Here is a 13460-nt window from a genome sequence, read left to right on the forward strand (position 1 = left end):
GCTATGGGAACATTTCTCCAGATACGCCTCCTAAGGCAAGGGAAACAAAAGGGAAACAAAAATTTAAAAATTACTGGGACTACACTAAAATAAAAAGACTTTTATTTTTAAGCAAAGAAAACCATCAACAAAAGAGTAAGTTAACCTACTGAATGGGAGAAGACATCTGTAAGTGACATATGCAATAATGGCTTAAAATCCAAACTATATAAAGAACTTATATAACTCAAAACCAAAAAAACAAATAATCCAATTAAAAATGAGCAGAGGACCTGTACATTTTTACAAAGAAGGCATACAGATGGCCAGCAGACACATGAAAAGATGCTCAACATCATTCATCATCAGGGAAATGCAAATCAAAACTACAACGAGATACCATTTCACATCTCTTAGAATGGCTAAAATCAAAACACAAAAAAACAACAACTGCAGGTGAGGATGTGGAGAAAAAGGAACCCTCATGCGCTGCTGATGAGAATGCCCTTTACAGCCACTGTAGAAAACAGTATGGAAATTCCTGAAAAAAAGATTAAAAATGGAAATACCACATGATCCAGTTATACTGGGAATTTACTCAAAGAAAACAAAAACACTAACATACATTCCTATGTTTACTGCAGCATTATTTACAAAGGCCAAGATACGGAATACCCAAGTGAGTTTTCATAGTGACTGGCTAAAGATGTGGTATAGAAATGCAATAGAGTATTACTTGGCTATAAAAAAGAATGGTATTTTGCCATTTGCAACAGCACCGGATGGATGGACCTAGAGAGAATAGTGTTAACTGAAGTCATCAGAAAAGACAAATACCCTATGATTTCACTCATATGTAGAATTTAATAAAACAAGCAAACAAAGAAACACAAATAAAAGAGACTCTAGAACACAGCAAACAAAATGGTGACTGCCAGAAGAGAGGTGGGTAGGGCCATGGGTGAAAGAGATAAAGAGGATCAAGAACACATTTATCTTGATGATATACAGAATTAATGACTCACTATACTGTATACCTGAAACAAATATAACACTGTAAGTTAATTATGCTGGAATTAAAAATAATTTAAAGAGAAGAAAAACAGAATTGCTGAATCATCATACTGTACATCTGAAACTAATGTAACATTTTATGTTAATAATAGTCCAATGGGGAAAAAAAAGACAATATATCACACAAAGAATCTTGTGTGATCTTGTGTGGTGGGCATGAATAGCCAGTAAAGAACTGTCAACAGACTAATCCCAGGGAAGACTATGAAAGATGAATTGGAAGGGGCCAAAACTGGAGACAAAACACTAACCTCCAATCTTCTAATAGGGAAATGCTGAGTGACTGAACTAAGGCTGAAGTAGTAAGAACTGAATTAAGAGGGATGGTCAACAGAAGTGGGACATGGCTTGTGACTGGAGCACATTCAAATTAGGTAGAGAAGGACATAATCACTTACCTGAATGACTGCATATTGCACTTAGTTGATTACTGGGCTGAAAACCCAGAATTTCGATACAGACGCAATAAAGGCAGTTATCATCTGTATGCTCCTGTAATCCAGTGTCTTCTGTACTTTCTAAAAACAGAGAAGCATCTGAATGGATTGAATTCATTATTTCCGTAAGACTCATCTGCTGTCGTAGCAAGTGAAAAGAGTTTTTTACAAGACCTCCAGTTCCAGATGGAAGACCTGTGCATAAGTAAATATGAAACAAAATCTGATAAAGATAGTATCAATGACACCTCTTTTCAAGATGTCTCGAACTACATGAATTTTTAAAGAAGGAATATAAGCAAAGAAAACCAGAACTCTTTTTATGACTCAAAATCTTAACTTTAACTGGGGAGAAAAAAAGAGTGATTTGCTTAAAATTAGGAAAATAAAGTTAGCAGATAAGCTTATATTACTTTAATATAAAATTTTAAATGAAAATGGAAAACTAAAATCATACAATTAAGACATAATTTCAATTATTCTCAGTAACTCTATAAAGAAATGTAATAATTCTGAGTCTAAAGAGGTACTAAAAAAAAAAACAAGATTATGAAGCTTTAAACCTATGGCTAACATGCATATATTCATTATAATCTTATTGTTCATTATAAAGAGAATCAAGTAATATTTAAGTACATTTTTCTCTCTCTCCTTTCCCCCAAACACCTTTGAGAATCAGAATCACAAATTTTTCATGCATTCGTTTTTAAAAATAGAATCAAATGATCTAGTTTTTGTCTTCTTGAGAGGCTGGGTAGAACAGTTACAGTCCCTCACAAAAATATACTGTGGTTTAGTTTTAAATTGACTCAAAAAATTATTTTGGCATAATTTTTAAGTTGACCCAAAAGTAAGTATATCTGAATTTTTAATGTCATCCTACTGAAAAAATTTTCTTTTTCATCAACTTTGTTTTAAAAAGAATTTTCTTTTTAATACAAAGAAGAGTCTTATGAAAACAAAAACCATGCATTACCTCCTGCCTCATGAGCAAACACTCTGGCACCTCGATCATCGTGTGGAGGTATGTTTTTTGTCTGGAAATAGGGAATATCCTTTACCTAAAACACATCAATTATGAAGAAGTTCACTTTATGAAATTAGCAAAATTAAACAAAATGCAATTTAAATACAATTACTACAGCACATGAACTTAAAAAGTTCACTAAAGGAGGTTAAATTACCAAAACTTGATAAAATAACAAATAATCCTTAAAGTTTTCATCTACTTTTAGTAATTTAAATAAATATTAAAATAATTGCTTTTAGAATTTATCTAAAATGTCTTTAGACTCCTGAACAAATGTGGATTCTTTAGTGTTGTATCATATAGGTATTTGTGAGTATCTCGTGGGATTAGGACAACTTTGTATTACTGCACACATGTGGCTGTCCTATGTAGGATAAACAGGTTCATGGATTAAAAAACAAAAAAACAAAAAACAAGGAATATACTGTATACCTCGAACTTACACAACTTTGTGTTCAATGTCAAAAAACAAAAAAAGACAGAAACACAAGGATAAATCAAATGTGATTAAAAAGCAAAGTAAGAATTCACTAAACTCCTATAGAGAATATACTGGTAAAGAAATCAAACAAGATGCTGTTTTACTATGGGAAGAGAAGGAAGTATAATGTTCTGGGGACTTGGAATGGTGTATACCACCAAATGGTATACACCTCAAAAAAGCACAGAACAGTTGAGAAACGTGAAATAATTTTCATCACAAAATGTTTTTAAGCAAAACTGCCTTAAAAATAATTATCTTCTCCCCAAATAGTAATCACCTAAATTGTAATTTCTAGTAAGCAGTTATACAATATGAAATAATAAGAATACAGAATTCATGATACCTGGAATATATCATTGATGTCTACTGGAAGAGCAAGACCAATATAGTCATCGGAACTACCATATGTTGCACTGGACACCATGGACCTCACTGAGGAGGATCGCTGCAGGGTATTTTGATTAATAGGACTTAATAAATCTTCTTTATCTAATGAAGCATAACTTAAAGCTTTCATGAACCTATAAAACCATAAAAAAACCCATTTGCATTAGTTTCTTGATTTGTAGTATTTATCATAAAGAGAAATTATAATTTTTGTAACTTTTTAGCTAGCCAAGTACTAAACAGTGGTACCTTTTTTATTAGGAGCATATAAACACTTGGAATCATTTAGCTGTTATAAAATGATATTTTACATTCGTAATGGGACTGTTATGAAAAACAACTACAATGGCCTCCTAGGTTAAAGTGAAAAGGTGGGCAATTAAGATAACTTTTAGTATCTAGAATTTAAAAAAAAAAAAAAAAATGACCCCAGAAGTCACAGGTATGATCCAAACACTATCTTCACAATCATTTCAAACTAGTAAATTTGCTATCATACAACCAAGGGCATTTAACATTATTTTTATGAAAAATAAGAACAATTATCATCCTTTGTGTGGTAATTACTTTAATGGCTATAGGAATAAGATTTATGTAACACAGCAGAAAGACACAAAACAGCAATTATGTTATCATTTGTAAATATTACAAGGCACTTTTATTTAAAGCACCGATACTTCCTCAATGCACTCCTTGCTCGTGACTCCATAATAAATATGGTATGCTGATTATTTCCATAAGATACCGATTTCTTATTCATGCAACATACATGCTAAAATATTTATTAGGCACTTGCTTCATATACACAAGGCACTACACACGGCTCCAGTTAATGTACATTGGCATTGAGAAACCCAAGTCATTTAAAATGTAACAATGTAGCCTGATATTTAAAAAGGAATTATTTAATAATGCACACAAAAGAAATCCTCTAAAATTGTAACTATTAAGATTATCATACTGGGGATCCCTGGGTGGCTCAGTCAATTAAATGTCTGCCTTTAGTTCAGGTCAGATCCCAGGGTCCCACACAGAGCTCCTTGCTCAGTGCAGTCTGCTTCTCCCTCAGCTTGTGTTTCTCTCTCTGACAAATAAAAAAAAAATCTTTAAAAAAAAAAAAAATTATCATAGTAAAAACCACTAACTGAAATTGACAAATTTCATAAAATGGGTCAGTGGTTTTAAAATTATATTGTTAAACCTCTCTTACTTCACAGAACTCTTACTTCAAAGGAGTACTGAAGGTGAAAGGAGGAATTATTGGATTACTTGCCCTCCCAATCCTTACTTCAACCAACTAGCTCCGTTTTAATCTATTCTGCAAACCAGGTTTTCACAGAATTGCTTTTGTGAAGAAAGAGATTCTCTAGTTAAAATGCAGTATTTGAAAAGCTTAAAACCACTGATCTAGTCCAAATTCTCTTAGATAAGGCAACTAAGGTCTAGATATTTCAAAATTCATGAACCTTCCCACACAGATTCATAACAGTGAGCAACTGAGGTCTGCCTAGTTTTGTTCTGGGCTGATGAAGTGTTGCAAAGCTGTTGAAGTCTAGGCAGATGAGACATCAAGGCATAGTTTATGAAACGTTGTTTCAAGTTCATTCACTCAGTGCCAGGATTAGTTAGGATTAAGAACTCCTACTTCAGTGTTTGTTCTACCATGTCCCAAGGAAATAGCTCAGTGAGATATGATTTTTAAGACTGCTGTGTCAGGCTCTCCATTATACCACAGGCATCTGCATGCTTACCCTTTTAATTTTATAAGGAAACAAAACAAGTAACAACAGTCCTTCTTTGCCTAGATTCCAAACTGTTATCTTAAAGTAAATTTGTAGTTAGCTTCCATCACTTTCATTTTCTCTGAACTAACCAAAGGTAAGAAGTAGGAACAGAAACACTAATGCCAACACGACTTTTTTCCTCCGTGGAACCTGGTACACACACAATAGGTACGAAATACAATTTGAAAAACAAACGAAAGATTTGATAAACATAAAGTTCTGCTATGCCGTCATGCCTCTGTACAAGCTGTTCCTGTCTCCTGTTTTTTCTTGTTTTTATTTTTTTCCCCTCCCAATAAAAACATCCATTCGTCTTTAATCCAGGAGTAAAATTTCCAAATAACTTTCTCCTGATCTAACAGAGAATACAGGAAATAAGATTCTAAGAACCCAGACTGGTTAAGATATAAGTGACTGGGGGTAGCTATCTTTTCTGGTCTATTCTTCAGAATATTTGAACAGTGCATCTCTCTTTATGCCTTCAACAATTTGAACAGAAATGCCTGCTTTGACAGGATATAATCAACCTAACTGAATGGTTCAGAGTTAACAGCACCTTGGTTATTTTACTGAGCTGTATGACAATACTACTTCTACTGCTTATTTTGCTGTGCTAGGTTACTTACTGGCCCTGGCTGTGCAGTGACCTTTTGAGTTTTTAAATTTTTTGTTGTACTACAAAAGCTTCCTTCTTTGCTACCAATTTTATCAGCTGTCCTTTCCCGTTATAGTGTTCCTACCAATCAGAAGCTTCTAATTGTTGCTCCTATAGGCCTAAAAACCTGATATCCAAGCTTGTTAGAATAAGTATCAACTTTGACTATGTGTTGGAGGTACCTCTTCTGAACACAATTCATGAACCTTACTGATAGATTTAGAGTAGTGAGCTATTAAGAGATCTGCCTATCTTTGTTCTGAATTGGTGAGGCTGTCAAAGATGGGTAAGTTTCTGTATGAGACATTATTGCATAATTTATAAAATTCTATCAAACAGGGTATAATTTATTATCTGCTACAAAGGAACCCCTTCTACTAAGTGCATTAGCATTACTGAAATATTAAGATTTTTATTAATATTATTATTACTATTAATATTATTAAGAATTTGGTTCTATAAAACCCAAATGGGTTACATAAAGAAATAACTACCCATAATGCCAATGATGATGATATGTGTCAAGCATTATTCTCGGTATTTCACAAATATTAATCCATTTAAATAAATGGGAATTAATAACCAAAAATGAAGTAAATTTTTTTAAGTATTTGGCCCAAAAAAACCAACAAAACAGGGGTGCCTGGGCGGCTCAGTTGTTAAGCATCTGCCTTTGGCTCAGGTCATGATGCCAGGGTCCTGGGATAGAGTCCTGCATCAGGCTCCCTGCTCAACAGGAAGCCTGCTTCTCCCTCTCTCCCACTCCTCTCTGCTTGTGTTCACTCTCTCTCGCTATGTCTCTCTCTGTCAAATAAATAAATAAAATCTTTAAAAAAAAAATAGGTATAGAAATCTTTGCAACAAATTTTACATTTCATATATTTTAAAGGTAAAATCAAATTATTTATTTTGATCGACTTGGTCACAGTCTTTAGACATGGCATAGAAATTCCCTAATAATAGTTCTTGAGCATAGACAAACTGCTACTGCTGAATTCTGAGGGCCAAGTAATTCATGTAATGTTTGTTAGGTTCCTACTATATAATCACAGCTACTTAAGACAAACTGAGAATTTTACTAAAATTTGTAGTTAGAAAATATAGTAAAAATAAAGGTCAACTTTTGGAGCCTTAAATTGACCTACCTGAAAAAGTTGTTTGTTATTGTAGGTCTTAAGCTCCTGATTCCCCCGACATGCTTCTTTTTAAAATCGATCCTTGCAGAAGCGAGAAATAAAAAAAAGCTTGTGACTTGTGTGTCCTTGCAAACCATGTATGTTTATTTTCAGGGCCTAAAAGAATTTCTTTTCCCCCCTCGCAGCTGCAAGAATCCATTTCAAATCATATCGGGTAACTAGGAGCTTATAGCCTACCATAGTAAGCAATTATAATTGGTCAGTTCTGAGGCTTATGTAGATGTAAAACCTGTCTACTAATGCTTTCCATTTAAGTCTGTTAAAATGCAACCATAATTGTTCATTAAATGTGTATTTGCTCACCTGCTTGGTGTTAACCTGGACTCAAAACTGTTGGCCTTCATGGTGATGGTATCAGTAAATAGCACGTCTTTTGCTGGAGATGCCAAAGCTTCAGAATGAGATAAGGATGGATGCATTCTTTGTTGCTGTAATCTTTTCAGCGTAGCGTAGCCAAAGGCATCTCTAGAACTCGTGTAACTAAAGTTACAATCTGCTAGACTTTTAATCGTAGCAATTGAGGGTGCTTTAAGGGACTGTGCTCTTCTAGGAAGTGTATGAGAAGAACCTGGAGGCACCAGGGACACTGAGTTTGATTTGGAGAGAGACAGATGGTTAGACTGTGGCGTCAAATAGTGGCTTGTCTTAACGGTTTTAGTACTTACCACAGTACTCATACTTCCACAGTCTGTGTCCACAGTTGTAGCATCAACACCTACTGTCTCTCGTGAAGGACTTGAACTCATTGAACTTATGCCACTTGTTGTAGTGTCTGTATTAAAACTTTGGCTACGTATCTTCATTTGTGAGCTTGTTGAACTTTCTACAACTAATCTCTCTCGGCTTGTGTTTTCTCTGTGATTCTCTGTACCAAGACTCTTGGTGAATTTTAAGTCATTCTCTCCAATACTTGGAGTACTACCAGTGTCTTCAATGTGCTTATTCCCAACAAATGAAGTTTCTAATTGTAATGTTTTCTGTACTGTGGATATGGGTGTGAAATCATCACTATGATTAAAGTCAACACTGGGCTCCGTAAGCGTTCTGATCCGCCTGTTGTTTGCCTTATTTTCAGATGACAGTTTCCCTCCTTTCGGATCACTGCTACTGCGATGTTTTTTATTAGGCAAAGTAAGTGAGTTTAAGATACGATTCTTCACAAGTTTACTAGAAGCAAAGAAAGGGAATGAATTTTTATCCTTTATAGGTCCAGGTCGATCATAAAATGCTGGTTCTGTATCTTCATTGATGTCAAGAAAAAATGTACTGGTAGAGCTGCTTCCAAACCGGTCATCCTCCATTATGAACATACCTATGATCAAAAGACTGTTAATACAAGCACATCAAAAATGACAAAACAAAATCATGGCAACTATTTGTGACATATTTCAATAATTCTTTGTCGAATAGTCATCTGGGGAAAAAATTTTCAAAAATAAAGGGTTAAACTGCTGAGGAGCCACGTTAAAAAAAAAAAAAAAAAAAAGAACTTCTTGAGACCAAGTGTTTGAACTTAAATAAAAATGTGGTATTATGTTATTGTGAGGAACTTCTGTTATTTCCCAAGAAAAACTATAGGGTCCCTTACAGCACAGTTTACATGAAGTAGTTTTTTGCTTGCTGTTTTAATGGCACAGAGTTTCCAAAACCTCCAAATATTCGGGATAAAATTAAAGGAAAAAGGAGATTTGACCATGGATGTTCACTCAGTTGGCAGAGATTCCTGTTAGCTTATTTTTCAAATCATAATAGATGGGAGATATTAATCTTATAAGAAGTGAATTCTTCTTCTTAAAATATACTTATAATGAGCCAAGTCACAACATTTTAAATTCATGTTTAAATCAATTAGGCTTATTTATTTTGCTTTAGGTACTAAGGATCTCATCTAAATTCAGTGTCTAATAAAAAAGAAAAAGACTCAATCTGGGTGCCCAATGACATCTATGATATCCTATCCTATTTTTATTTTTAACTTTTTGTTCAGTAATTATAAACTACTTGAAATTTATTTTGAAAGAAAGCAAAATAAAATCCCAAAGAAACTTGCATATTGTATTTTCAGATTTTGTCAATTCTAAGATACATTTTTCCACAGATAATTCTAAAATCAGAATGCATCTTATAATCAGTGGTATGTCCTAGTTTAATAGGCAGTATTTTTTTCTTCTTTTTTAGTGGTTCATAAAATACTGATGCATCTTATAATTCACAGCATCTTAGGCCTGGTGAAATACAGTTTGAAAAATGATGCACTATCTTTTTAAAAAGAACTATGTCTTAAATTTTGTACAACTAACAATATTTAGCACAAAGCTTAAAACCACAAACTTTTTTATTTAGTTGATTTTTTGATACTCTTTTAAGAGTTTCAATATTTAGTTTAAATTTAGCTCTTCTCTCAAAAATGAATATGTAAATTTAGTATCTTAACAAATACATTCTGGTTCAACAATCTCTATCTGAAAAATGAGTGAAAAAATTATGTAAATGAAAAAGGTAAGCAAATAAACATTCACTTTTTAGATTTTATGATAAGCAAAAATGGGAATGGTTCTTTTGGCACATGGCTTATTTTTTAACTCTGTCAGTAAGCTTTTCCAAAGGCTATTTAGAAAAGCAAGGAGAGAACAATGTAGTCTGTTGGCTATCACTCTCTGTTGTGAAAAGATAACATATTTTCCAAGACCCCATGACTGCCAAAGTATCTTAGAAAAAAGTACATTAGGAATGTAACAAATACATTTACATTGTGATATTATAAACACAAATGTTAACTACAGCTAACTGTACATGACCTTGTCAAGAATACTCACTTGATGGTGCAGATTCACTTTCACTATTATGTCTAGAGCTGGTTGACTCGGAGTTCAAACTCAGGGTGCTTGGGATAGATGAAAGTTCATTACAGAGTTGTTCTACATCATCTGGAACCACTGGCCACAGATGTTTGCGACTGTGCCTTACAGAATCCCAGTTGTGACATTTCAAAATATCACAGCCCTGTTTGGTTTTGGCTATGAGCCCAAGCACATATACACAGGTCCTATATGTAAAAGATGTAGTAATGACAGTTTATAATTCCAAACTGAGATTTCTTAAAGCAACCAAAATATTAGTTTGCTATATGTACATTTGAATTTTTTTTGAAGTCATTAAAAATTACTTAGCTTATAGAAAAATGTATTAAAATGAGTTAGGAGTAACTTAGAAGCCATAAGTAACATGAACACCTTCTTAACATACACAGTAATTACAAAGAAGTAATTTAAAAGGACATAATGAAATCTTAGAGGAAAATGGCATACACAAACTTTTCTGGGATAAATGTGAAATATAAGGGCTACTGGACTACTGCATATCCACTATACTTTCACTGTTTGCCACTTACTAAACTTCAAAATTATAATGATAAAAATGCAATGGTAACATTAAACAAGGAGCTCCTTAAGATGTTAAACAGTGCATTTAAAAATCTTTTTTTTTTTTTAAAGTAAACTCTACTCCCAATGTGGGGCTCAAACTCATGACCTCAAAATCAAGAGTAGCATGCTCTACTGACTGAGCCAGCCAGGTGCACAACCCACCCCCCAACCTTTTCTTTTTAAATCTTGCGTCATTAGGATTTTCAGTGAATTAATAGTTCTAATGGACTACATAGAATACTCTTCCCTCACAGCTACTTGTGAACAAGAATATATACACTAGAAAGATTTATGAGTGAAGTAACATACCCTCTGATTGAAAGAACCTCACATTGCTTTGCAAGTTTTAGTATATCGGGAATCACATTTTCCTCCTGTAGTAAATTGAGACCCCAATTTGATGAGCCAATATTTCCCTGAAAGAAAAGAAATCACTTATATCCAATATATTTATAAGAGTAACTCTTTCAAGAAATTTGGAAAGCTAAGAAGAAATTTAACCCCATCTATGAGAGAGAAAAAAAAATGTGAAAAGAAACCTTAAATACGGAACTTGAAAAATTAATGCTTCATTTGTCTTAGCAAAAAAACTAATAGCTTAAAAATGTTTAAAATGGGCAGAAACAATTTTGGTCCTAGAATATTAATCTGAGAATAAGTTCTAAATAAAATGATTTTTATTTATTATTAATGGAAAAAATTTTAAAAATCTAAAAATGATGAAGATCTTATAGAAGTTTATTACAAACCAAGGCCCAAAGAGATGCTTTCAGTTTTTTAATTTCTTCCCATTTATCCAAATCTGGACTACGAACATTGTGACAGAGTTCAGTAATGATATTCTGGAGAAAGAAAAAAAAAACATGAGTAACAATATGTTTTCAAAGCATCTTAAAATCAAATTTTTAAGGTTTGCATTTAGTAACTTTTACGTATTTAAAATAATTTTATGTAAACTTTTTTAAGCAGCATTAATGAGGAGGTTCTAAATTCATATTCTACAGTGAGCACTTAGGAGCTATGTGGTTTTGAGCAAGTGAGTTAATCCCCCATGCCTTGATTTCCAATCTCTAAAAGAGAGATCTGTTTCATATGGTGTAATGACGTAAGCATTACATAGGAAGTCCTTAACAAAGCACTTGGTACCTCGTATTATAAAAATATTAGTCATAATTATCAGTTTTTTAAAATAGAACCTAATACTAATGAATAAAAAAAATACTGTAAAGATATGTGCTCCAAAAGTCTTCATAGACTTAATATAAAAATAGTACACTATAGAGTACATTTATGTAAAACATTTTTTCCTGGGATGAACACTGATACAAAAATGAACTAAACTGCCAGATTACTATTGTTCAAAAGACACACATGCAAATACTTCTGTATCTATTTCTAAAGTAAGAAAAAAGTTGCATTTATTGAAAACACTTAATAGCCAAGACATATTCACAGCCATAAATTTGGTGTGCATATAATCAAAGAATAACTGCTTGACACAAAGCCTGTTATATTCCATAAAACGTATGAGAATAGGGAGGTACAAACAAACAGCAATTAGTATTTCCAGTTTGTTGTTCACCAAAAATTTAGGTTCAGTTTAAATTCCCCAAAAGAACAATGAAGAAATTCGTTTTTCAGTATGTTTCTACAAAAGAGATGAACTTTCCAACAAACTACAAAGGACAGAACTCAGACTTTACTTTAAGTGGCTCACTTACTCTACATAACGTATTAGCTATGCAAAAGGTGACAGGTAAGTCAGGGAAAGGCATGCACACCAGTGCTACATCTAAGGATTACAAACACAGCCTAAGTCAGTTATAAGATAGAAGGCTTTAAAAGCATTATTAATGCTGCTAACTTTAAGGCTTTTGAGAAGTTTTTGCAAAGGTACTACACTTTAGCAATATTAAGATTTTTTTCTATGATTGTAGCTATTTAAAACAAATAAATTGTGTTTTTACCTGTACTTCCAACAAATGACAGCCTGTTTTGTGGTGTACCAGTTGTCCATAGAGGTGTACAGGCAGGTAGACATGAGGACGCTGTAATCTAGCATAAATAAAGATGATTGATATCCTACTGCCTCATTTACAATATGCTAATTAAAACAAGGACTACTAATAAAGTAGTAGATAAAGATATAATCTCTTGGCATACATAAAAATATGTAAGTGGAAAAGCATGAGGAGCTCCAGAAAAGTAACAGGTTAGCTGGCCTCAAAGTAATGAGTAAATTGTGAGAGCTGAGACCAGAAAAACAGACTAGGGTAAGAGCATGGAAGATACATAATTATATTAGTAAGGGTATTCAGCATGTTATGAGTGCCACTGGAATTCTTGAGCAGTCAATGCTATGCTTTTAAGATTTTTTTCTTATGTCAGTGAAGGAAATAAAATTTCCAAATACTTCGAAAATTTTTAAAAATAAAGAATATTATGAACTGGGTTTGAATTTTATATTAGAGGACCAGTAATAAATTATTCCATTAACTAGACTGTACCTTTGGTTACTCCGACGAACATAGTTATCACCATCAATTGGCTTTCGATAAGTAGTAAGTGCTTCATTAAGTTGTTCCTCAATCAAGTCAACGTATTTTGAATTATATTCCTGGAAGATAATATTGCTTTAGTTATACAGAGTATCATATTATTCACTAAATTTATAACATGTTAGGTACATGCCAAATCTTAAAAGCATAAATATGAGAAAACTGAACACCTGCACAGGAAATTTAAGACATTTTTAAAATGGTAGAACACGTATTATGATTGCAAATGTTCTATCATATCTAAAAGCTTTCTGCTTATACTCTTATTCCCAATTTCAATTAGTATTTTAGAGTCCACATAAGTTAAGTTACTAGTTTTGTTTTTTATCTTCCCCATTAAATACAAACAAAAGCTGGCCTCATATTATTAAACCATAAGCATATTCACTAGAAATCTTAAAAAGAAAATTAAATGAATTGTATCATTTTAGCATCTTTTGGCAAAAACTAG

The 13460-nt window shown here is 33.0% G+C and overlaps 1 protein-coding gene across 5 annotated transcripts in view; it reads right to left on the minus strand.

Annotated features, from left to right (window-relative positions):
* Positions 1–13460, minus strand: part of RICTOR (RPTOR independent companion of MTOR complex 2) — a 129512-nt gene that overhangs the window by 13373 nt on the left and 102679 nt on the right. For 2 of the 5 annotated variants that reach the window (XM_059173838.1, XM_059173841.1), the window contains 10 exons: positions 12959–13068; positions 12419–12506; positions 11201–11293; positions 10761–10867; positions 9843–10072; positions 7330–8338; positions 6976–7047; positions 3348–3525; positions 2467–2551; positions 1452–1685 (listed from right to left, as the gene is read on the minus strand). In XM_059173838.1, the coding sequence (XP_059029821.1) occupies positions 1452–1685; positions 2467–2551; positions 3348–3525; positions 6976–7047; positions 7330–8338; positions 9843–10072; positions 10761–10867; positions 11201–11293; positions 12419–12506; positions 12959–13068 (2206 nt within the window). The remainder of the gene's footprint in view (positions 1–1451; positions 1686–2466; positions 2552–3347; positions 3526–6975; positions 7048–7329; positions 8339–9842; positions 10073–10760; positions 10868–11200; positions 11294–12418; positions 12507–12958; positions 13069–13460) is intronic. The other 3 variants (XM_059173840.1, XM_059173842.1, XM_059173839.1) reach the window with 3 other exon arrangements.

This window comes from Mustela lutreola, chromosome 5 (genome assembly GCF_030435805.1).
Source record: "Mustela lutreola isolate mMusLut2 chromosome 5, mMusLut2.pri, whole genome shotgun sequence".
In the NCBI taxonomy this organism is placed as follows: domain Eukaryota; kingdom Metazoa; phylum Chordata; class Mammalia; order Carnivora; family Mustelidae; genus Mustela; species Mustela lutreola.